General features: G+C 37.3%; 1 protein-coding gene across 2 annotated transcripts; it reads left to right on the top strand.

Moving 5' to 3' along the window:
• The first annotated feature begins 248 nt into the window (after nucleotides 1–248).
• On the top strand, nucleotides 249–23564 carry tcerg1a (transcription elongation regulator 1a (CA150)). Of its 2 annotated transcripts, XM_077247532.1 has the most exons (21): nucleotides 249–322; nucleotides 742–943; nucleotides 1067–1219; nucleotides 2091–2376; nucleotides 4031–4267; nucleotides 5590–5652; nucleotides 7166–7363; nucleotides 8157–8266; nucleotides 8343–8431; nucleotides 8627–8787; nucleotides 9118–9196; nucleotides 9693–9828; nucleotides 13504–13593; nucleotides 13712–13830; nucleotides 16285–16435; nucleotides 17309–17473; nucleotides 17751–17933; nucleotides 18192–18371; nucleotides 18485–18568; nucleotides 18758–18858; nucleotides 22483–23564. In XM_077247532.1, the coding sequence occupies exons 1-21, from the start codon at nucleotides 276–278 to the stop codon at nucleotides 22682–22684; spliced, it is 3036 nt and encodes a 1011-aa protein (XP_077103647.1). In that variant the 5' UTR covers nucleotides 249–275; the 3' UTR covers nucleotides 22685–23564. The 2 variants fall into 2 exon arrangements, with proteins under 2 accessions (XP_077103647.1, XP_077103648.1); XM_077247533.1 differs by lacking the exon at nucleotides 5590–5652.
• Nucleotides 23565–24091: the final 527 nt, after the last annotated feature.

Here is a 24091-nt window from a genome sequence, read left to right as displayed (position 1 = left end):
TCACCTGTTTTTACTACACTTTCCTACAAAATGTTATGAGTAACAGTTAACTTACATCGTCTCTCAGCAAATCTAAATTAAAACATTGTCCTGATGAAACAAGTTTGGGGGAAAATATATTTACAACCAATTACATTAAACATATATTGATTATTCAAAATGTTTTGAAATGTAACGGTATCAGCTTTCATGACTCATTGGAGTTTGGCGGCCGTGCACGAGACTCCAACGGAAATGCGTCAAGGGGACTTTTAATTTGTTTTACTATTCCCGTTATGGCGGAGCACACAGAGGCAGAAGGCATTGGCCTGGCCGCTAACAGGTGCGGATTTTGCATTATATTTCATACACCGGTTTACACGAACGACCAATTATACTTAGTCTTGTTTTTTCCTTAATAGTCAACTGGGTAGTGTTTCCCAGTTGCCTAAATTGAATCTTTTTAAAGCCTCGTTTGGCCTGTTGGTTCGTGGACAATGAAAGCAACGTAACAACACACGACTGAATGTTCTTATACCGTTATTTCTTGATTTTTTCATTGCACTTCAGGTTATAGAACGTGGTTTAAGATACAAATGCACGTCATATGAAGTCTGTTATGTCAACTCAGGAAGGTTTAAACGGGAGTATGGTTCTTAAGAATTAGTTAACTGTTCTGTCTGTCTGCAGTAACGTAAGTTAGTCGTTGTGTACTGTTACGTTACAAATATTATTTGTTAAAGTTTATTTTCTCTCCACCAGCATGGCCCAGCAGCCAGCACTGCGTTTCCCTGCCACTGCACCTCCTCCTGCCAGCACCTCCACCCGCAGGCAGCCTTTACTGAGCACCCCTGTGCCTCCCTTTGCTATGATGAGGGGTCCTCCACCCGCTGCCCGGCCGCCCTTCGGACGGATCCCCTTTGACCCCAGTGTGCCCCCTCCAATGGGTGCCCCACCTTTACAGGTATGAATAGTAGTATATCAGATGCCGTTTATTGTGTATTCCTCAACTTTGTGTAAATTGGAATAGAAAGAGAAGGTTGGGAGTTTGGAAGGTTTTGCTGACATCTATGACTTTCATTTTAAGAGACCCCCTTTTATGCCTCCGCCCGGAGGATCCATGCCACCTCCACCTGGCATGATTTTCCCTCCAGGAATACCACCTACTGCCTCTCCTGCTCCTCCTTCCCTTCCCTCTACAGAAGAGATCTGGGTGGAGAATAAGAGTCCGGAAGGAAAGGTATAGTTTCTTATTTTTAATGGACTTAAATACTGTTGATTACCAAAGGCAAGGTAGCTTGTGTTATTTTCACTTCATATGCAGAGTTGTAATCTGGCTATTTCTTGTTCTAAAAGTCTTGAGATGAGAGGATTTGTTTAAGAGATCAAATATTTGTTCTGACAACATTAGATCTTGATTATATTTATTTCTTAAACACTACCTTTCAGAGGTATGAGGTTGGAAAGATTTTTAAATGTTTTTGACAGAAACGTATTTTATGTTTAATGTTATTTGCGCACCAATGTTTTAAAATATATTTTTTTCTATTTTAATGTATTCCAGAATGTAATTTATTTCTTTGACGTTAAAGCTGAATTTTCACCATCATTACTCCAGTCTTCTTTAATGTTGCATGATCGTCCTGAAATAATTCTTACATGCTAAATTGGTGCTCAAGAAACTGATGTTGAATGTTGAAACAGCTCGAAATGAATGGAAAGTTCAAAAGAACAGCATTTATTTGAAATAGAATTTTGTAACATTGTAAATGCCCTTTCTTGCTGAAAAAAAAACTTTTGAACTAGTGTATATTAAATATGTTTTATATGCTAAAGGATTGATGTAATTGGAGAGGCAATTGTTTAATTTCTACAACTGAAAAACATATCAATTATTGTATTTTGCATAATCAGTTGGATATTGCATAATGGATTTTTGGGGTTCATTATGAATCACCTTTTTCCAAGCCAAATCACAAGCTCAATCCACTGTTGTATTGTTAGTCTCTTTACTTGATGCAGTTGATATTACAAAATACTTTGTTACTTTCTTTACAGTGCACACAGTTCGATCTATAGTCCTCTTCTGTTTGGTTTTATTCTCTATTCAGGTGTATTATTACAATGCACGTACAAGGGAATCGTCCTGGACGAAGCCTGAAGGCGTGAAGGTGATCCAGCAGGCTGAGTTGGGTCCAATGATGCTGAGCCAGGCAGCGGCGGCGGCAGCAGCAGCCAGTGGAGGTTCCACCGGGCCCGGTCCTTCTATCAGCATCCCAGCTGCAGTCAACAGCACTACAGCCACACACACTTCCCAGAGCCTCTCCACATCCATGAGCTCCATCTCGTCTCCCAGCATCACAGTAGCCTCACCTCTTCTCCCAACACCTGTATCAGGTAAATGGCATTCCAGTGAACTTCTAAAGCACAATGTATACTTTCGTTTTTACGAGTAAGCCAGTACTTACTGTACAAAAATTCTGTTTGTTTACATTTACTCGCCCTCATGTATCGAACATGTGACACTCATTCAAACACGGGTGTTGATGGCGCAATGGATAAGACACATGCCTTTGGTGTGAGAGACCCGGGTTCGAATCCACTGTGAGACACCAATGTGTCTCTGAGCAAGACACTTAACCCCTAGTTGCTCCAGAGGCGTGCGACCTCTGAAATATAGCAATTGTAAGTCGCTTTGGATAAAAGCGTCAGCTAAATGAAAAAAAAAAAAAAAACACTTTCTTTTGGAAAACATAAAAATATATTTTGAAGAATGTTGGTAACCAAACTCTTTTGGTCTGTAAATATGTCTAAATACCAATTCAGATGCAGCTTTTGGAAAAAAAAAAAACAACAAAAAACATACATGGCCATTGTTGCCTAAAAGTTTGTGTAATAAATTCTATGTTGAATAAAATATTTCTTTCTTAAGCTATTTTTTGTAATGTCTATTTGAAGCTTTTCTCATTTAAAACTATAATCACTTTAAATTATATTTTTTGTGGTAATTTCCCAGCCATATTTGATGTGCGAGTAATTAATTGGCACATCATGTAATTAGATTCAAAATATTTATGAAATTGATTATGTACTACTTCTGATAAGCTTTTTTCTTGCCGTAGTCATGTTGCTTGTTGCTGAAATCCTATTGCATTAGGCCTATGTCTGGTTAGGGTTAGTAAACACAAAAAAATAACTGTACTTTGGATTGTTGGTTTTTTTCACTGTTGTTTTTTTTCCTGCCTTTATTTGATTGAAAAAAAATACATTATTATCGGGGAAAAATATTGCTATTCAAAATAACCGTTTTCTATTTTAATATATTTTAAAAAACAATTTAATCCTGTCAATTCCTCGTTAAAAAAAAGAAAAGAAAAATTATTTCAGTAATTTTGACGTTCCCTTGCATTTGGATGGTACCTGAAATCTTTGATAGTAAATACAATCAACAATTAATTATATTGGCTGAATAAACCCCCCAGAAAGAATCAGAAATTACATCCATAATAGTAGAAACAAATATTCTATGGAAAGAAGAATTGTGGTAACAATACAATATGTTGCTGTACAAGTAATACAAGTAATGTTAGCTATTACAGTAATATTGCCTTTTTTGTATTTCAAAATGCAATACAGTTGTGTATTTATTACACAGCCAGTAGATTGGGTATCAGATCCGCCTATCAGTTTTGGCTTCTTATATAGTTTTTTTTCTTCCCTCAACTATATACAAAAGGAACCTGAGGAGGGTATATTTGACTCCAGAAGTACTCTATTCCCAATATGGGTATTTTTATTTTTATTCAAACTATTACTACTTTCATTTCTTATTTCTTTCATAATGTACTTTGGGTTAATTATGAAATATTTATAGTCTTCTCTGTCATCTGTTCAGAAATAGTATTCTGGAGAAATATTTTGTTTCATTGATCTCTGTTGGATTTTGCAGAAAAATGATTTAATCAGCTCAGCAATTGTTTATTAATTTTGTTCTGTTATCAAAAGTTAATAAAGTGTTACCATTCTGTATTCTCAATTGTTTGAACTGTAGCCCCTGACATAGTGGAGATGCCGTCAGTTGTAACCTCAACCCCCAGTCCTATGGCAACCTCAATAGCAGCTGTCAATCCGCCAACGGTTACGGTCTCCATGACTGCAGGACCGCCACCTCTGCCGGTGGCATTGTCTCATACTGTGCCACAGCCCACTGCTCCAATGCCAGGGTTTCCTCCTGTCATGGTGCCACCCTTCAGAGTGCCCCTGCCTGCCATGCCCATTCCACTTCCCGGTAGGTCTGACCTTTGAACTGGTTGAATCAATCGTACCCTGTTAAAGAAATAGTGCACCCTAAAATGAAAATGAATGGTACGTTTACATGACAAAAATGTATTAAAAACGAAAAGTTTTTCTTTTGCATTTTTTTGCGTTTACAGATGACAACATTGTGAAAACAAACCCGTTCACATGGATCCGCGAAAACGATTAAAAGTGTTGTAATATGCTGCCAGGCCAGTAGTTGGCGATGTAAAAAAAAAAAAAAAAATCTGTGCCTATAGACTTCATGCGTAATATGCATGCACATAATGTCAACGTTTTCACACATGTTTTTGTAGTTTCCACACAATAACGGTATCATTTAAAAAAAAAATTGCACATTGAAGCCCGTTTTTAAAAGTTTGCGTTTTCAGTTTTTAGTTGAAAACTGTGTTGTGTAAACGATCGCTTAGTAATCATTTACTCACCCTGGTGTTGTTCTAATGCTGGATACCGTTCTTTGTTTTATGGACCACAAAAGGAGGTGTTTTTTTTTTTAAGTCCCGCTTGCGTTTGTCCAAATAATGGCAGTCAGTAGCGACCAGCATCAAGCTTTTCAAAAAGATTAAAAGTATCTCAGAATGATCCCATGTGCTGTATATCCCAAGTGTTTTGGGGGTTTATGATGCTGCCTGTTATTCACTGCCATTATATGGACCGGTGTGAGTGGGAAATTTTGTGGTCCATAAAAGAAGGGCAAACAGCGTTAGAAATGTAGTAAGTGATTACTTAATTTCATTTCAGGGTGAACTATCCCTTTAAGAATTCTTAAGCTTTAGTGTTCTCTGAATGCAACTGCCTTTCTCTCCTCAGTTCCTTGTCTTTCTCTCTTTTTTTACTTACTATCCAGAGCATGTCTGTAGTTTGACAGGAACCGAAAGAGTCGAAAAGATGCCCTTGTTTTTCCTGTCTGCTTATTCGATGAGTTAACTAACATCTTTGATAAAATCGTATTATGTAGAAGATGATTCAAAGCAAGCTCAATTGTAATAAATATATAATAATAAGTGATAAATGCAGTCTTAACTACTGCATTAATGTTGTAGTGTTGCAGAAATGTTCAGTCTGACTATAGATGGCTGTATTTTGCCATTTTCATGTGCAGTTGTTGCCAAGCAACATAGGCTGGCGTTATTGCCTAAATTCAGTTGAATAAAGATCAGTTAGTAATGTAAGATAATACTGTAGTATTTTCATCATAAATGATCTAGCATTTACTCTCCTGACACCTGAAAGCAGTAGATGACGTATGTTTGTTTTTTCCAACACTCTGTGCTTGCTTATACGCTCTTTCAGGTGTAGCAATGATGCAGATAGTCAGCTGTCCCTATGTAAAGACTATCTCTCCTACCAAAAACGGTAATTCCCTCCCCATTATGGCATGTTAGTAACTGTTGTGCATCTTTATGCTTTCTTTCAATGTAATTATTTCCAAATTAGAGGCCCCTCTGTTTCTTACAAATGAGACATTCTTTTAACAACATCATGCAACTTTTATGACTTGTTTTTGAGTTAAAAGTTTTTAAAGGGACAAAAATTTATTTACTTGGAGTTGTAAAATGTTAAGTTACAGTTGAGTTGTAGGCAGTAACGTACAGGTCCTCATCAAAAAATTTGCATATTGTGATAAAGTTAATTATTTTCCATAATGTAATGATAAAAATTAAACTTTCATATATTTTAGATTCATTGCACACCAACTGAAATATTTCAGGTCTTTTATTGTTTCAATACTGATGATTTTGGCATACAGCTCATGAAAACCCAAAATTCTCAAAAAATACCTGTAGCCCAGGTCAGGCGCTTCTGCCGCTGTTTCTGGTTCAAAAGTGGCTTGACCTGGGGAATACGGCACCTGTAGCCCATTTCCTGCACACGCCTGTGCACGGTGGCTCTGGATGTTTCTACTCCAGACTCAGTCCACTGCTTCCGCAGGTCCCCCAAGGTCTGGAATCGGTCCTTCTCCACAATCTTCCTCAGGGTCCGGTCACCTCTTCTCGTTGTGCAGCGTTTTTTGTCACACTTTTTCCTTCCCACTGAGGTGCCTTGATACAGCACTCTGGGAACAGCCTATTTGTTCAGAAATGTCTTTCTGTGTCTTACCCTCTTGCTTGAGGGTGTCAGTGACGGCCTTCTGGACAGCAGTCAGGTCGGCAGTCTTACCCATGATTGCGGTTTTGACTCATGAAACAGGCTGGGAGTTTTTAAAAGCCTCAGGAATCTTTTGCAGGTGTTTAGAGTTAATTAGTTGATTCAGATGATTAGGTTAATATCTCGTTTAGAGAACCTTTTCATGATATGCTAATTTTTTGAGATAGGAATTTTGGGTTTTCATAAGCTGTATGCCAAAATCATCAGTATTAAAACAATAAAAGACCTGAAATATTTCAGTTGGTGTGCAATGAATCTAAAATATATGAAAGTTTAATTTTTATCATTACATTATGGAAAATAATGAACTTTATCACAATATGCTAATTATTTGAGAAGGACCTGTAGATAATAAACTGCTATAGAAATTCAGATAAGTGTTTTAATTTGTTGTAAATGTGTTCTTACCTCGTGTCCCTTTTTTCGATAATGTTTTTTTTACTGTGATATAGTGGTGGTATTGTCTTTGCATGCCTCATTCTCATTTAATTTAGTGTTTAGATTTTTTTGTTATATTTTGTGCAGTAATTAACTGATCCAACACAGATTGTACATTGGCTAAATAATCTTTTTTTTATAACCTTAATTTCGGATATTACCTTTTTTTCTGCCATGTTGTTAATACAACAATGCAAAATCATTTTTCTGTCATTCTGATTGTGGCAGAGAAGTGTTACATGTCTTGAACTGATTTTGATTGTGTGTAATATGTTATGTCAAGGTATGCTCCATGGCATGGCACCACCTTTAGTACCCATGATGCCCCCTCAAATGGCGATGGCCGGGCCCTCAAGACTGCCTGGAGCTCTGAGCACATCCGAGTGGTCTGAGTTCAAAACCCAAGAGGGAAAGTCCTATTACTACAATAAACACACACAGGAGACCACCTGGGACAAACCAGAAGAGCTCAAAGAGACAGGTTAGAGACTGGGACAAATGCTGCATTTACACTGCAAGTTTTATCACAGATCTGAACTTTTAAACATATCTTACCCCCCCTCCCTTCTGTTTACATTAATTTAAGACACTGATATTGGTGTTTACATTAATCCCTGCCAAAACTAAAATGATTCGATTGGTGATCGCTTGTAGTGACATGGTTGACCCTCGGGTATTGAATGTCCGTATATAAAAATTATTATTTTAATTTTTTTTTACTTATCCCACTTGTACCTTTATCACTTGCCAGCATGGACAAGTTTAAGTTGTCATAAATGTTTGCAAAGGGAATTTGACTGAATGGATAAAAAATATATACGGCATGGTAAGATTAAATGTACTTGGAAGTCCACATGTTGGATATGCATCTGATCTAAAAGAGAGAGAATGTGAAAAAATCAGATCTCATGTGGATTTATGTGTTTGCATGTGTGCAATAATATCCAATCTGTGTCAGATGCGAGTAAAAAAATGTTTTTGTGCGAGTGTAAATGCAGCCAAAAACATGAGGCAATGGTGTGAATTGAAAAAGAAAAAGAAATCTTAAATACCAATGACATTTTTCTTTTTTCAAAATGTTTGTTTTAAGAAACCTCAGTGCTGAAATGTCTTAGCTAGTAAATTCAGTTTGCATTAAGTTATAGTTACAAGCATAAATTATAGTAATATATAATATAAGCATATTAGTTATAGTCTGTTTTCCTGAATACAGCCTTCTGAAATGAGTCTTTTATGAGATTTGACAATTGTTCATCTCCATTTTTCCATTATAGAAAAAGAGAGTGATAAGATCAAGGATGCAGTTGTTGACATGATTGATGTTGAAATCATGGACATGGAAGATGGAAGCCCAAAAATCCACCCACCAAAAGAGCAGAAAAAGGTTGGTAACATACCTAGTTTTCTAAATTGTTTTGTATAAACAAGAGTTTCTGACATCATCTGTGCATTACTCAAAGGAACTGAAAGACGAAGAGATGACAGAGGAACAGAAGGCAGCGAAAAAAGCAAAGCCCGTGGCAACCACTCCCATTCCTGGCACGCCATGGTAAGCAACCACTCGTGCCTGTTTAATCAAAACAGATTTACTTGATTCAACTATATTAAATATGCAAAAGTTTTAGGATTTGTAAATATCCTCAAAATGAGTTCACGAGCAGTTAAATGCCAAACGATATATTCGGAGCTCTTGAATGTTGCCTCTTTGTATTGGATTGACCTGAACCCAATGCTTATGTGTCAGGTGTGTGGTGTGGACGGGCGACGAGCGGGTGTTCTTTTATAACCCCACCACACGTCTGTCCATGTGGGAGCGACCAGAGGAGCTGGTGGGGCGGGTTGACGTAGATAAAGCGATTCAGGAACCTCCGCACAAAAGAGGCCTGGACAACAGCCACAAAATGGGTAAAAGTCATCTCCTTAGAAATGCATGTGCACATATCTCTCCTATCACGTATTTGCATTTTTTTCATGACAGATTATTCATGTATTTAATGGCAGACATCTAGAGAGAATTCAAATAACACTGTATCTAAACCATGTGCAATGTACCAAGTCATTAAGAACAAATTTGATCATTTAATATTTTTGCACCAGTGAGAATTTTCTAAATCTGTGTCTATGGAAAGTCAGCTTTGAGCATGAAGCGTTTTCTATCCCATGTCTGACTCATTCAACAGCTTTTTAATAGCGGTCTAAACATTCTGTTGCATTTTTGTGTTTCCTGTGACACAGTGTTGGCTAAAGAGGAACAGGAGTTCGCTATTGCGGACGACATACCTGATGATGAACCCAGTAAGGCCAAGAAACGAAAGTGAGAATTTTTTCTTTATTTCCTCTGCTTTATAAAACCATGCACAATGAGACCAGGAACTTGTATCAAGAAAGTAAACAGGGTTTGTTTTGACTTTGTGTTGATTTTAATGTTCCATGTTAGAGTAAATTGAAACACTTATGTCTCCCAGCACCAAAGGCCAATGGACACAAAGTCAAATAAAAAATAAATGAAAGTAAAATATTGAAAACACAAAATATTTTCCACATAAAAACTGTCAAATGAGAATTTTCCTCATTCTCTAAAAACATTTTGATACCAGAATAAATTGTTTCGCATCTGAACAATCTAAAAAAAATGTCTAGTCTCTAAGACAGCTGATTATTATGATATTATGGACTGTGTCCAAAAGTAGATTTGACATCTTAAGCATTTTTTTCATGCCGAAAATTGATTAAAAAAAATTGACTTGATGTGAATAGGCCTGTTTATGCTCAGACATGTCTTCTGACTAATTAGTTGTTTTGTGTATTAGGATAGAGGAGAAGAAAGAGGTCGACTCAGAAAAGGAGGCAGCCATGGAGGCTGAGCTGAAGGCAGCGCGCGAGAGGGCCGTGGTACCTCAGGAAGCTCGGATGAGTCAGTTTAAAGACATGCTGCTCGAGCGAGGGGTAAGGAATGAACATTTTAACTGTGCGAGCACATTAAGTAATATTAGGGCTGTCAACGTTAACGCATTAATGCATGCGATTCATTTTAAAATCCTTAATGTCCATCTGGTCCTTTTCCGTATCGCAACTTGACTTGTCTAATATGTAAATAAGCTCTTTGCTGTTGCATTGTACATAGGGGTGGAGCCGAACCCGAATACGGTATTCGGAAAGGCAAAAATAACGTGTTTTTTACGAATACTTATTTCGAACAAATACTTTAGATAATATTTGTATTCGGGAACAAGAAAAACTTTATATCAAAAAGCTGCGTTTCCTCACGAGACCGCAGTGCGCGAGTGAGTGAGTGACGTTCAGGAAGAGGTGACTGACACAGGCTGCTCCACACAGCAACAGAGAGGGCTCGGCTGAGCGAAAAAACACTTAACTGCATTACTATTTTTGTTGAATAGATTTTTGTACCTTAACTGGGTTCCGGAGGCAGTTTATAACTTTCGGGAAGTGGAGTTTGATCGGGAGATTATTTCATTACGCTGCATTATTGACGTCTGCAGCCGGGTGCTCTCATGTTCGCTCTGTTTACGTAGCTCTGTTAGCTCCGTAATTATTTGTTTTTATTACATGGCTTGGTTGAATTCTAATATAGAATGCGGTCTGTTATTTCCATGGTTATTTCTTAATAACAGACCGCTGCTAAGTATAACACACCGTTGCCACGAAAAACAGAGCGTTGCCATGGATTCTACACGTAGAGATGGAACGGACTATTTTTTTTAGCGGAAGCAATACAATCGTTTTTAAATCAATAAACTCCTTTTTAAATCAATATTTTGAGTCAAATTATTGATTTATTTGGTAGGTAGCCATGTAGTAAGCGGGATAATGTATAGCGAGGTGGTTGTTATAGCGAATACAAACCCTTCAGGCTGATTCAAGACCCCTCCGCTTCGCGTCAGGCACATAATCAACCGCCTCGCTATACATTATCCCTTACTTATTCTGTCTGTTCAGCGTCCTCCAACAAGGACGGGTGGTGGTGGGATTCATAATGTTCACAATGGTATTTTATTAGTTGTTGGTTTAACCATGGATGAGGTAATGGCTGTTATGTTATTTTCTTTTCAATGACGTTCCTTGGTACATGTTCATTGCTGGATTTATATAATTAAAGAATACTTACACTATAACGTAAATTAGAAGTGTAACGCAAAAAAACTAGATTTTTACGCCTATTTTGGATTTTACTCGAATACAAATACTTTTCCCCCCTCAACAAATACAAATACAGATACAAATACCGGCTGCTTTGCACACCCCTAATTGTACACATATTGTACACTGAATTCTAAAAAAGTTTTTTTCCTGTAATGAGCTTTGGTGTATATTAATCTTTTAATTATATGGACTCCTTATATCATTTGGTTATTTAGTGTGCGTTTGGAGTCTCCAAGGCTACGTTCACACTGCAGGCTGAAACGACCCAATTCCGATTTTTTTGCCCATATGCGACCTGTATCTGATCTTTTCATGACAGTCTGAACGACACAGATCCGATCTTTTCAAATGCGACCCAGGCCACTTGGGTATGTCCAAATCCGATAAGTATCCGATCTTTTGAAATGCGACTTCAATCTGAAAGGCCAGGTCACATGTATCCGACCCGCACGTCATTGATATGCGACACACGTCATAATTCTGCGTTGAAGTAGGCGGGAATGAGAAGATAAACAGCATCTATGGCGGACGATGCTGAGAACAGTCAATGGAAGGGAAGCGAGGTTTCTGATTTAATTAATATTTGGGGGGGGGGGGGGGGGCAGCTCTATTCAGGCCATGTTTAGCTACTTCCGCAAACAACAAGTGTCGTCGTTGACCGTTGAGTACTCTTCTGCGCATGCGGGTCACTTCTGGGTCATTTCACGTTCACACAGGAGATCACAATGGGTCGCATTTAATTTGAAATGTGAACGGCCTTGCAAAAAAATTGGATTGTTTCAAAAAATCGGAATTGAGCATTAAACCCCTGCAGTGTGAACGAGGCCCAAGTGTCGTTCTGTAAAGACACCTTAATTTACCTTGGAAAAAACCTTGCAGAAAATAGTGTTGTGAGAATCACCCTTTTCAATCTGAGGGTTTATTTGATAGCAAACGATGAAAAAATGTTAAACAAGATAAATGGTGTATTTTTAATTTCATGATAAATGTGATTAATCTCACAAAACATGCAATTAATCGTGATTATTTTTTTAATCTATTGACAGCCCTTATATATATATATACTTTTTTTTTTAAAGTAATTGATTCTTGACACGACTTAAACGAAAGTGATGCTACAATAATGCTGCAAATAAATACTGTTCTTTGAACTTTCTATTCTATCAATAAATCTTGAGAAAAGTTTGTCACAGTTTCCACTAAGATATTGAGCAACAAAATAACTGTTTTCAACATTAGTGCTGGTACGGGATGTTTCTTGAGCACCAAATCAGCATTTTAGAAATAATTCTGAAGGATACATAATAATCAATGTGTCTGAAGACTGGAGTAATGATGCTAAGAATTCAGCTTTACCATCACAGGTAAAAACTACAATTTAAATATAAATTGTATTAACAAATTCTCAATATTCTGCTTTTATTTATTTATTTTAATAAATGCAGCCTTAGTGAGCATAAGAGACTTCTTTCAAAAACAAAATAAATCTTATCAACCCCAAACATCTAAGAGAGTGTAAGTCTTTTTTCATAAGTATAACATGAATCATGTGAGATCGTTCTGCTCTTAACAATACCTACAAGGCAGAACTATGTTTACTCCTTAAATAGGAGTTAGGGCTTTTTCTAAACCCACTTTTAAACCCAGTTTATAGTGATATACTTAGGAATCAACAAACTGTTTAATGCCTGAGATATTTCATAACAAAATATGTGGAGGGATTTTGCTGGGGGTGATTCACGCAGTGTAGTTTATATATTTATTTTCTGGTCTGAAAGGTTAAACCCATCATTTGTTTAAGCTTCACTCCTCATTAAAATACTTACCTGACATTTTCCAGTGATCAGAGATGCACTGATCAGTGGAGTCTCACATCTCCCGCCTCTTGGCAACAGATTTGATGTTTCAACTATGAAATATGGATAAACGCATATGTCGTTTATGTAATGGAGATCCCTTCAAGTCTGTTGTAGAGAGGTATCTGCCCTTTGCATCACCATCCTATGCCAAAGATGAAAGGCACATTTGCAGTCAAAGGGTCTCATCATCAAGGTAAGACCCCTTCCCCCTCTTCTCCTCCTCATCCTCGGACCCCCACGTGTCTGAGAGGTGCCGTACAGCAGCATATAGTCAATATCGCTCCAATAGACGAGCTGCCCATTCACCCCCCCATCTAATTACACCTCTATCATTGCCCCAATTAGCATGGTGGGAAAATAAAGGGTTGTAGGCTGAGAGAAGGAAGCTGAGGACCACCTGTCGGGTTTGTGTCATTCATTAGGGATGGTGGAATGGAGGATGAAAAGCAGTGGGCTCACACACCCTGACTCCAGCTCTGCAGGAGGGGGACGCGCTCAGAGGGGCTCACCTACTGAACACTCTCTTCTCGTTATAATGGCCCTAATTAATAGGAAGGGGGGTTGAAATGAATCTCTCAACACTTTTCTCGTCTATTATCAGGTCTCTGCATTCTCTACCTGGGATAAGGAGCTTCATAAGATTGTATTTGATCCACGTTATCTGCTGCTCAATCCTAAAGAGAGGAAACAGGTACACATTCCACTTTATATAGCCACTACTATGTCCACAATGTGAAAACAGGTTCATATCAGCCACCAAATGTTTGGTACATTAGCCCACTCATCTCATGCCACTGTCCCTTCTTCAGGTGTTCGATCAGTATGTGAAGACACGTGCTGAGGAGGAGAGGAAAGAGAAAAAGAATAAAATCATGCAGGTCAAAGATGACTTCAGGAAAATGATGGAGGAGGCTAAACTTGGTGTCAGGTAAATGGTACACCATCAGGATCAATCTAATTTGTCAATGTTTGTAATATTGTTTTGCACTTTTCTGTTGGCTTATTTTTGATAAACGCTTTGAAAACGGATCCAAGAAGGTTAATAAACGATAATATATTTTAAAATGTTTGGCTTTGTGTGGCATCTTAAAAATGTACAGTGCAAGTTGTTTGGCTATTTAATGTTTTTGTCTGCCATAATATTATAATGTTTTTGAATTAATCGCAACAAATATTGACACGTCGACTAATAACTCAGATTAATTAATGAGATATCCATGTACATTACCGTTATGAACATTTTTAAAATGTTTTTGCAAGAAGTCTCTTATGCCCAAGGCTGGATTTATTTGATCAAAAATACAGTAAAAATATTATTATCATATTAAATATTGTTGTAATTTAAAGTTTCTATAGAAAACATTCTAATATGGTGTTTGGTGCTTAGAAAACATTTCTCATTATCAATGTTAAAAATAGGTCAAAAATATTGCAGAAAACTTTATTTTTGTGGAAACAGTGATACATTTTTTCAGCATTCTTTAATTAATAGAATGTTCAAAAAGCTTTACTGTTACTTTTGATCAGTTTAATGCATACTTGCTGAATAAAAGTATTAATATATTTTAAAATTTCTTTCTGACTGCAAACCTTTGAACGGTAATGTAATTAATTTGATTTACATAATGGTCCTACTTTATATTAAGTGGCTTTAAGTACTATTTACTTGTTTTTTGATGCAAGTACAATGTACTTATCGTGTTCATGTTGTATTGTAAAACACTTCAGCTGCTATTAAGATGGGATATGGCTAAGGTTAGGGACAGGTGTGGTGGTATGGGTAGGTTTAAGGGTGGGTTAAGGTGTAAGGGAAGAGTCAACAGTGTTAAGGCTACGTTTACACATAGCCGGGTATTGAGAGAAACGAATACCACCCCCCCCCCCCCCCCATCCGTTTTCAATAATAACATTGTGCACAAAACCCGCATAAATACGCCGCAAGCGCCATAATAACTACGCCAAAACTATGGTCGGCAGTGTAGGGAGAAGGATAAAGCCATGCAAGCCAATCAGAATCCTCAGAATCGACAAGAGAGAACCTAAAACCCCCGTTTCTCCCAGTTGACATGGCAACACATAACCGACGTTTTCAGAAATCTCCACTTTGGCCCGAGTTTTTAGAAATAATCGTTTTCTGTGATAAAAACGGGGTTTTCGTGTAAATGAGAGGCCAAACCGCAGGGAAATATCTGCGTTTTCCCTTTGTGTAGACGGGGACTAATTACAAATGTAATTACATACATTAATTACAGCTGTAATTACATGCAGGTATTTTTAAAATATAAGTACAATGTATAAACATGTATGTACACAAGTCCATTGTATCAAATTATTTCAATATTAGTACATAGTAGTTAAAGCCACTTAATATAAAATGGGACATAAATAATTAATCGATCGGCAATCTTAATTTAATGTTAATCTGATAAGGGCTCAGTTACCACAACATCAAAGTGAAGTCATTATTATTTATGTAGCTCTTTTCACAAACATTGTCAACCGACTATTCTAACCCCGCCCCCTGAAGACAGACACTGTATGCTTACATTTGAAATATACTTCTTAATATAACAGTCAAATCCTATTCCAAATTCCGCTAAAAGTAGGTCAGATTCATGCAATGTGCTTGCCTTGCATTGTGATCATTGTATATTAAGCATTCACTTAAGCAAAATTAGCCATTATAGAAATATGTATTTTAAATATTTATTCAAATGAATAGAATCAATAGGCAGCACAGGACCAATAAGTTCAAACCTAATAGCCTATTATAAACATTTCCTCAAATAAAAGTTAGTCCACATAAGTCAGCACGTTAAGGTATTGTTGATAATTACCACTGCAACCACTTGCGTGTCAGAGATGGAATTGTCTTTAAATCCGATATAATATTTCATACTGTATTGTTCCTCATAACCAGTAGTTTAATAAGTCTATAAGCCTGCTTAGTTGTTATACTAGTTTGACTTGACCGTAGAAAAGAGAAAAGATTTGTGTAGGCTTTCAAAATACTTCCTCACCTTGTTCATTTTCCCAGTGGACATTTCTCTGATCCTGTCGCGGGTTTCAAATAAAATAAAATAATTTTGTCTTACCAGATATATACTTTTCAAAATAATACATTAATTAACATGATGGTAATTTGTAGCCTTAATAATGTAGCCTTTGTAAAAATATGAAGCAAAACATTTAAAAAAAGGTGAACGAATCGTATTTCCAAGTCGACTAGCTTAATTGACTAGTCAAATAGTCTTGAACGTCCTTATTAGGCAGTAGAAAAAACCTTGAGAGAAGGGAACCCATCCTCCTCTTTCATTGCAATGAATGTACAAATGCTAAATGCATAACATAACTACAAGGACTACTTTTTTTCTCTTCACAGAACAACTTTCAGTGAGTTCGCTGCCAAACATGCCAGGGATTTACGTTTTAAGGCTGTTGAAAAGATGAAAGACAGAGAAGCCATTTTCATTGAATTTATGACAGCCTTCAGAAAGAAGGAGAAAGAGAACTCAAAGAACCGTGGGGAGAAGGTGAGGAACTAAAGTTAATACACAACTGTTGCCTGATTTGACCAAAAGATGAGTTGAGATGTCAGTCTTATTAAACATTCAGAAGTGGCCCTTGTTATTTAACTGACATTTAATACAATAGAAACAAGTGCTCAATGGTTAGACCAAGAAAAACCAGGACAACCTACCAAAGCATTAAACATTGAATATGTCATGTTAACTTCACATTCATTGTCATGTAATACACTACATGTTCACAGACAAATACACTCATAGGCTGAGACTAAAAGACTGTGAGTGTCTGTAAGTTGTTTATGAGCTGTAATCTGCCCTGGCGTTTGGTCTACATATAAACTGTCTTTGTGGCTAGGGTTAAGTGCAGAAAGTCTGAGCTGATTGGCTTTGGCAGCTAAAGGTCAGCCATCAAACATTAATGCCAGTGAAATGTCACCTGTGTAGGGGGGCCATAGGTTAGGAGGGAGTGTTCACCAGGTGGGGTTCACCAGAGGATGCCCATCTAATTCCGTGATTAAACTGTATTAACAATTATCAGGTGTCGTTTCAGTCACATTTTTGGAGCTGTTGCCGTTGACCGTAGTGACTCATTAACCATTGGCCTTAGAAAGGTATTTTTCATACAGTATGAGAAGAAAGGAAGAGACTGTCCCAGTCTCCAACAATATATTACTCAAGTAATACAAGTGATCATTTAGCAAACTTTCCCAGCTCAAAAGTGCAATTGTGGCGGGTGAGAAGTTGTCCCATGTGGTATTTGAACCAGCATCCTTTTGCCTACCAGCCTAGATCTACACAGGCTAAATTGAAACCTGCATGTCTGCACTCTTATGTGTTGGGGACATGTCCCACTACATTTATGTTATTGTTTTCTTTAAGGTCAAGCAAGACTTTTTTGAGCTCCTGTCAGATTACCATGTGGATGGTCAGCAGCGCTGGAGCAAAGTGAAGGAAAAGATGGAGACTGACCCTCGCTACAAGGCTGTGGAAACCTCTGCAGCTCGAGAGGAACTCTTCAAGAACTATGTGGAGCGTCTGGCCAAGGTTAGAGAAGCTGCCTCACTTTACACCATGTTTTGGTGCCAACCCAACCCTGTGCTCTTTTTAGACAGTAAGAGAGAACTAAATTTCAGAAAGGCATGAAAATATATAGGGATTTAGATACTTTTACAGAGTGTATAAAAGACGCATGTATTGACAACTCCGTACTCTTCATTTCACTTCACAACACTTTATTTATAAGCATTTACTTTGTTTGGTGATGAATGTCATTTCTTCTGTGGTGAATTTGTCCTGATCCTTGATTTTGATACTCATTCAGAATCCAAACTCTGAGAAAGAGAAAGAGCTAGAGAAACAGGCCCGGATAGAGGCCAGTTTGAGGGAAAGAGAGCGGATGGTACAGAGATTCCGCTCGGAGCAAACCAAAGAGATTGACCGTGAGCGAGAGCAGCACAAAAGGGAGGAGGCCGTCCAGCATTTTAAAGCACTCATGTCTGATATGGTAATAGAAAGTGTTCAAGTATGGCTTCATGTCATGATGCCAGGTTGAATCTCATACCCAATATACAACAGAAATAAGCTTGTTATAACTATTCAACCACTAGTTAAAATTTCTAATTTTCCAATTTATGAAAAATGTTTGTATATTTGTTTGTAATGTGATAGAATGGTTAAAACACATCTCCATTATTTATATATAACCTTAATCTTAAATCTAATATTGTAAAAGTGTCTTTGAAAATGGTTTTCTGTATGACAGGTAAAGACGCCTGATGCCGCCTGGTCAGACACGCGTCGTAGCCTGAGGAAGGATCATCGCTGGGAGACATCCTCATTGCTGGAGAGGGATGAGAAAGAGAGGCTCTTCAATGAACACATTGAGACCCTTGCAAAGAAGAAAAAGGAGCATTTTCGCCAACTTCTGGACGAAACGACCTCGGTACACAGTGCCCTGACACCATGACATGGGTCACTTGTCTAACTCGGTTTGTTGTCAGTTAATCTGTTGTATTCATCTTATTCAACTGACTCGTATTCCTTCCTCTACATTAGATCACTTTAATGACATCATGGAAGGAGGTGAAGAAACTCATTAAAGAAGATCCGAGATGCATCAAGTTTTCAAGCAGTGACAGAGTAAGGCCTGTCTTTGCCTCTTGAACTTTTTGAATGAGTAGTACACCTTTTGTCAAAAAGTTGTCTTTATAGTAAGTCTATATAGTTATATTTTTATAGTAAGTCTATATAGTTATGTCTATATAGTATGTTCTTATAGTATGTCTTTATAGTAAGTTTTTGTACCTGCTGTTCACCTTTTCACCATAGAAAAGACAGAGGGAGTTTGGCGATTATATCAAAGACAAGTACATCACGGCCAAAGCAGACTTCAGAACTCTACTGAAAGAGACCAAGTTCATCACCTACAAGTAAGAAGCTTCAAATATATGATTATGAAATTCTGGATAATTTTCAGGAATCGTTGAATAATTGTATCCTATATAAATCCAATTATTTGAAATAAGAGAAAACAGTAAATATAAAAAACTGTCCTACTTTATATATCATAGTACAATTGCGATCAAAATTATTTAATAATTGACCTCCAAGATATTTTCAAATTGGCTCTAAACATTTGTGTTCAATTAATCAGCCCCCAAAAGTCAAATTTTGTGCAGAATTTTTTATTCTTTATAACCACCGATAAATGTTCGCTGTAAGTGCTTTGAAGCTTCTGTCACCACTTTGCTACAATTTTGGCCCATTCCTCGCTTGGAGAAAGCTTCCAGATCACTGATATAATCTTTGGTTTTCACCTTACCACTGCTTTCTTTAAATTCTACCAAATATTTTCAATGTGATTTAAATCTGAAGACCATACAGGCCACTCAAGAACAGAGCATGTGAGCGAAGCGGAGCGGTGTGACGCTCAGCTCAATATTCCGCTCTATGCGCGTGGCCGCGTGCGCTCCACTCAGTCGCTCACGTCCCAAGCGAACGCTCCACTGATGAATCGCTCACGCTCACCGGTAAAACAAATCCCGCTCAGATCCCGCTCAGACATAAAATGTCTCTGTAGGCTACTTGCTTTCTGTTTTTACTTTCTAATGAATATCTGGAATAAATGTATCATTTACAGTAGCTAGGATTGTAAATAGAAGTTATTTCGGGGTGATTCTGAATAAAAGTCTGTTCTTTTTATTCATTTAAATGCATTAAATTAACTTAATTAAAAAAAATGTCTAGCCCTTTGGCAAACTTGCTTATTAAATGCAATAACTGAAAAGGTATATTTGATTTTCGTTATTTTATTTCCGTGAACATAACTACAGTTGCAAAACAGGCATATTAAAATGCGCGCGCACGGACGCACACACAAACAAGATGCATGTTATTCATGAGGCTCGCAACTTCCTTAAAACAATATTTGAACCCCATAACCAACCCACTATTGCTTTAGCCAATTCACCGATTCTCGAACTACTAAATCACAATAGGGCATTCTGAGTAGAGCGAGCGGCGCTGAGCGAGCGGAGCGGAATCTTCAGAAAGGCGCTCTCCGCTCAGGAGGAAGTATTACCGCTCCGCTCCCCGCTCCGGTCCGCTCACATGCTCTGCTCAAGAACATTTTACGACTGATCCCTGAACCAAGCTTTAGTTGATTTGGGTGTATACTGTGGGATGGTTGTCCTGCAGGAAAGTCCATCGATCATCAAGCTTCAGTCTCTGCAACGAAGGCATTGCAATCTTTGCCAAAATGGCTTGATACTTCAAAGAATTCATGATGTATGGCTGGGGGATATGGCCGAAAAAAATTACCACGATAATTTTTTTATATTAGTCGATATCAATAATTATCACGATAAATGTCAAATCTTTATTTCTTTCAAGTTTAAAGGCAGATTTTTGCTCCTAAGTGAAAGTTGTAGAAACCAGAGTGTTAATTGTGTTTTTAAACTACTCTTTATTGTCAGAACATATCATGACAAACTCTTGCCAAACAGGAGAACATTTCACAAATCTGAGGTAGAACATTCAAACATTTGTAATTTTTCCTTAAAATAAATATCTGAATAGAAAATATATATTTCTTAGTTTCTGCATGTGCTAATGGGGGATATTGTTTAGTGTAAAGTGACTTTGATGGCACGTATCTTCAGCACAGTTTGCAGTGCAGGCTGCAATATTAATATTACATGTTTTGTCTCAAAACGCATATTTGACATGACAGTGAGTTGACAGTAAATCTGTATCCTAACTCAAGCTAATACCACTATGTTAAATTTATGTTCATTAAAAAAACAGTAACATCTGTTAAAAAAAAATAATATTCTGACTGTTTTGAGTTTTATTAAAATTAACCATTGGTCATCCAGTATCATGCATTTAGATCATAACCACAGATAAAACCAGGCATAGCCTATAGCACCTCACTATCATGGCAAAATGTAACTTTATGGTTTCTATGGTATTTATGAAAAACAGTAACCTACATACATTATTCTCACTGGATCTCTTGAGCGAGACTGATCAGAGTAAGCATCTGCTCTAGTGAGCTCGTGCTGCGCTGCTGTTTGGACTTTGAGCCGAGCGGATAGATGGTCCGTGTGGCGCGCGGTTCAAATGTGTTTCGTTCCGCTTTTGGCGCATAAACATTATCAAACATTTATCGAACTCTTGATATTGTTTTATCGAGAAAAATTATATCGCAATAATTATCGTTATCGTTTTATCACCCGGCCCTATCATGATGTCCTTCATATAGTCAAGATTTTCACTTCCCAAGACAGCAAACCACCCCCATAACAAGACTAGAGCGCCTTAATGTTTGACCATGGAGATGGTGTTCTTCTGCTCATAAGTTTTGCCTTTTTTGCAATAGACACTGCAAAAATTTCCAGTTTGGGCACATCACTCCATAAAACATTCTTCCAGAACTCCACAGGTCTATCCAAATTAATTGTAGCATATTCAGGTTTGCATTTTTGTTGTTCTTGGTCAAGAGTGGCATTCGATAAGATGTCCCAATGTGAAGGACATGCTTGTCTAGTGTTGTTGTTATGCTCTGCATTCAAATGTTTATTCCTCCTTTCATCAGGCCATCTTGCAAGTCTTTGGCAGTAAATTGAGGGTTTATCTCAGTTGCTTTGATCAAACATTTTATTTCCCCTTAATTATATTGTGCTTTTTCTTCAAACCCTCAAGGGTTTTCTGGTACAACAAATTTTAAACTTACGTATAAGGCTGCCAGCTGTGTCTCTAGAAACTTTTAGTGTTTCGGAAATCTTCTTATAGCCATAAACTTTCTAATGTAATAAAACAATTTGTTCTCTATAGCTTTTGTGAGAGCTCTCTTGACTTGGCCACATTTGCTACTCATCTTTAGCACATGCATGGGCTAAATGTATGTATGTATGTGTAATTGCACAAGCTAATTCTTTTTATTTTATTTTTTATAGTTTCCAAAGGCTTAATTATGTATTACCAATTTTGTACCATACAAATACGTGACTTAAAAAACAGCAGAGTTGAATAGAGATTGAATAATTAGATTTTTTTTTTTTTTTATCCTATAACCCAAGCATTACATTATATATTGACATTATCACTTTCAATTTACCACTAAAAAACTCTGTATCTTTAGAAAAGCCTACATTTGTAAATGATTAGTCTCCGGAGGGTTGAATAATTTTGTTTTGCAACTATTTCATCTTCCAATAAGTTTTTTCATTTTCCGAAGAAAGTTGTCAAAATTTAAAAGAAGATACTTGCTCAAAGGCGTGCCACTTACAGTTAAGGTGTTGTGGAAGTATTTTAGCAGGGCGCTATGCAGTTGCTAGGGTTTTGTGTGGCTCTCTGGTGTTTATTTATTAGCCCAGGCCAAAAGAGCCCACCTGCAAATCTATGATAAAGACTGTGTGTGGTTCTGGATTTTGCCTTGCCTATGTGAATTTCACAGATAAAACCGGAAGTCTGGTTCCAAAAGTAAGCACAATCTCCTCAACAGGTTGAATGATTTGTGTTTTGACATTTGATTTTAATTCTGTCTTCAGATCACACAAGTTGATGCAGGAGTCAGAGCAACACTTGTCGGACATTGAGAAGATCTTGGAAAAGGATAAAAGGTACCTGGTTCTGGACTGTATGTCAGAAGAGAGGCACAAACTCCTCATGGGATATGTGGAGGAGCTAGACCGCAGGGGACCACCTCCTCCTCCCACTGCCTTTGAACCTGCTCGACGCTCCACTAAATGATATCACACACACCTCCCAGATATTTCCCACACTACCACCGTTCTCATTATAGACTCTCAGAAACATGAAGATAAATCACTCCAGTCCAAAGGTTCTACTAGTCAAACCTTTGAAAGTGAATGGTAAATACCCACTTGCCCCCTCATGCCATTAAGAACATTGGATACTGACCAATCAAATCAGCTGAGTATAAGACACAGAATAAGTATTTGGACCAACTGGAAGTTTTTTTAGTGTTTTTTTTATGATGCATTTCCAGGTCATCTCCATAACGATCCACAGTATTTTCATGTCCTTATCCTGTCTTTCACAAACACTTTATCCATCCATTCTAAAGGGATAAATCCACATTAGATGCTAAGTGGTGATTGTAGAGAATCGGTCTCGTGTTTGGGTAAATGTCCTGAAGGTCTTCTGGAGGTATCACCACCTGGTGCCTGTCGACCCTTTTTTTCCTCCAGCCACGGTCTCAAATCACGAACATCAATTCAGTTTCACGTGTCACACTTTTGCTCAAAACTGTTTTGAAACTGTGATTTGATGAAATTGGGAGAACCTCCCAGTTTTGTGAACATTTTTTGGTGACTTCAGTCACCCACAGGGATATTTGAGAATTATGAAAGCCTCTCTGTGTATGTCATTTTAACTGACTGTTGGGTTAACATGAAAGCTGTTTCTAGATGATGAATATGTATGAGTAATATGTATTCATTAGTTTGTTTACAGTGTGTTATGACTGACCGTATGAGCACTGGCAGTTGGCCATGTCAACTGGTCTTACGGTTTAATTTAATTGTTCAGATGTTTCTTAAAAATATATTGTTTTTCGGACTTGCTTTATGTACAGCTGAAGTTGAATAAAAGCAACCCATTTTTTTAACTCATGTTGACTGGATTTTACATTGTGCATGTGTTTGCACAAATATGTATAGAACGGCTCATAGCAAACCACAAAAAGAACACGACGACTCAGGTAATATATTACAATTTATTTTACACACATGCATTTCCTAAATACTTTCTTTCATAGCATATTCATTCTGTAGACATTTATTGCCATCTTATTGTGTGAATATTGTCACGATAAACAAAAAGGGGCAAAATGCAGGTAGCAATAAAAGTAAGATTTCAACATTTATTTTGTTTATTAATACTATAGGCAGGAGAGAGTTATGCACAGCTTTTCAGCATTGTTATTGTCTTGGTGGACCTCTGCGCACAAGACGTCACAACACACTGATTTCTTTAGTGATATCTCTACCTATTTTATTATATAATACATCATTTTAAACAACATAATACAATACAAATAATAGTCATTTCCATTTATTCCTAATATTTAAATTTATAATATCCCATTTTTCTCTTTTTAAGAAGAGTTAAACACACAAAATAAAATAAATTCAT

This window comes from Siphateles boraxobius, unplaced genomic scaffold (genome assembly GCF_051911475.1).
Source record: "Siphateles boraxobius isolate OS27281-9 unplaced genomic scaffold, OSU_SipBor_1 3, whole genome shotgun sequence".
NCBI lineage: Eukaryota > Metazoa > Chordata > Actinopteri > Cypriniformes > Leuciscidae > Siphateles > Siphateles boraxobius.
Note: the sequence above shows the minus strand (reverse complement) of the source record. Positions and strands in the feature narration are given on the sequence as shown.

Coding starts and splice junctions, on each gene's coding strand:
- tcerg1a (XM_077247532.1), top strand. CDS start 276: ATGGCGGAGCACACAGAGGCAGAAGGCATTGGCCTGGCCGCTAACAG. Junction 9,197..9,692: donor AGTAAGGCCAAGAAACGAAA/GTGAGAATTTTT, acceptor TTTGTGTATTAG/GATAGAGGAGAAGAAAGAGG. Junction 16,436..17,308: donor CAAAGAACCGTGGGGAGAAG/GTGAGGAACTAA, acceptor GTTTTCTTTAAG/GTCAAGCAAGACTTTTTTGA.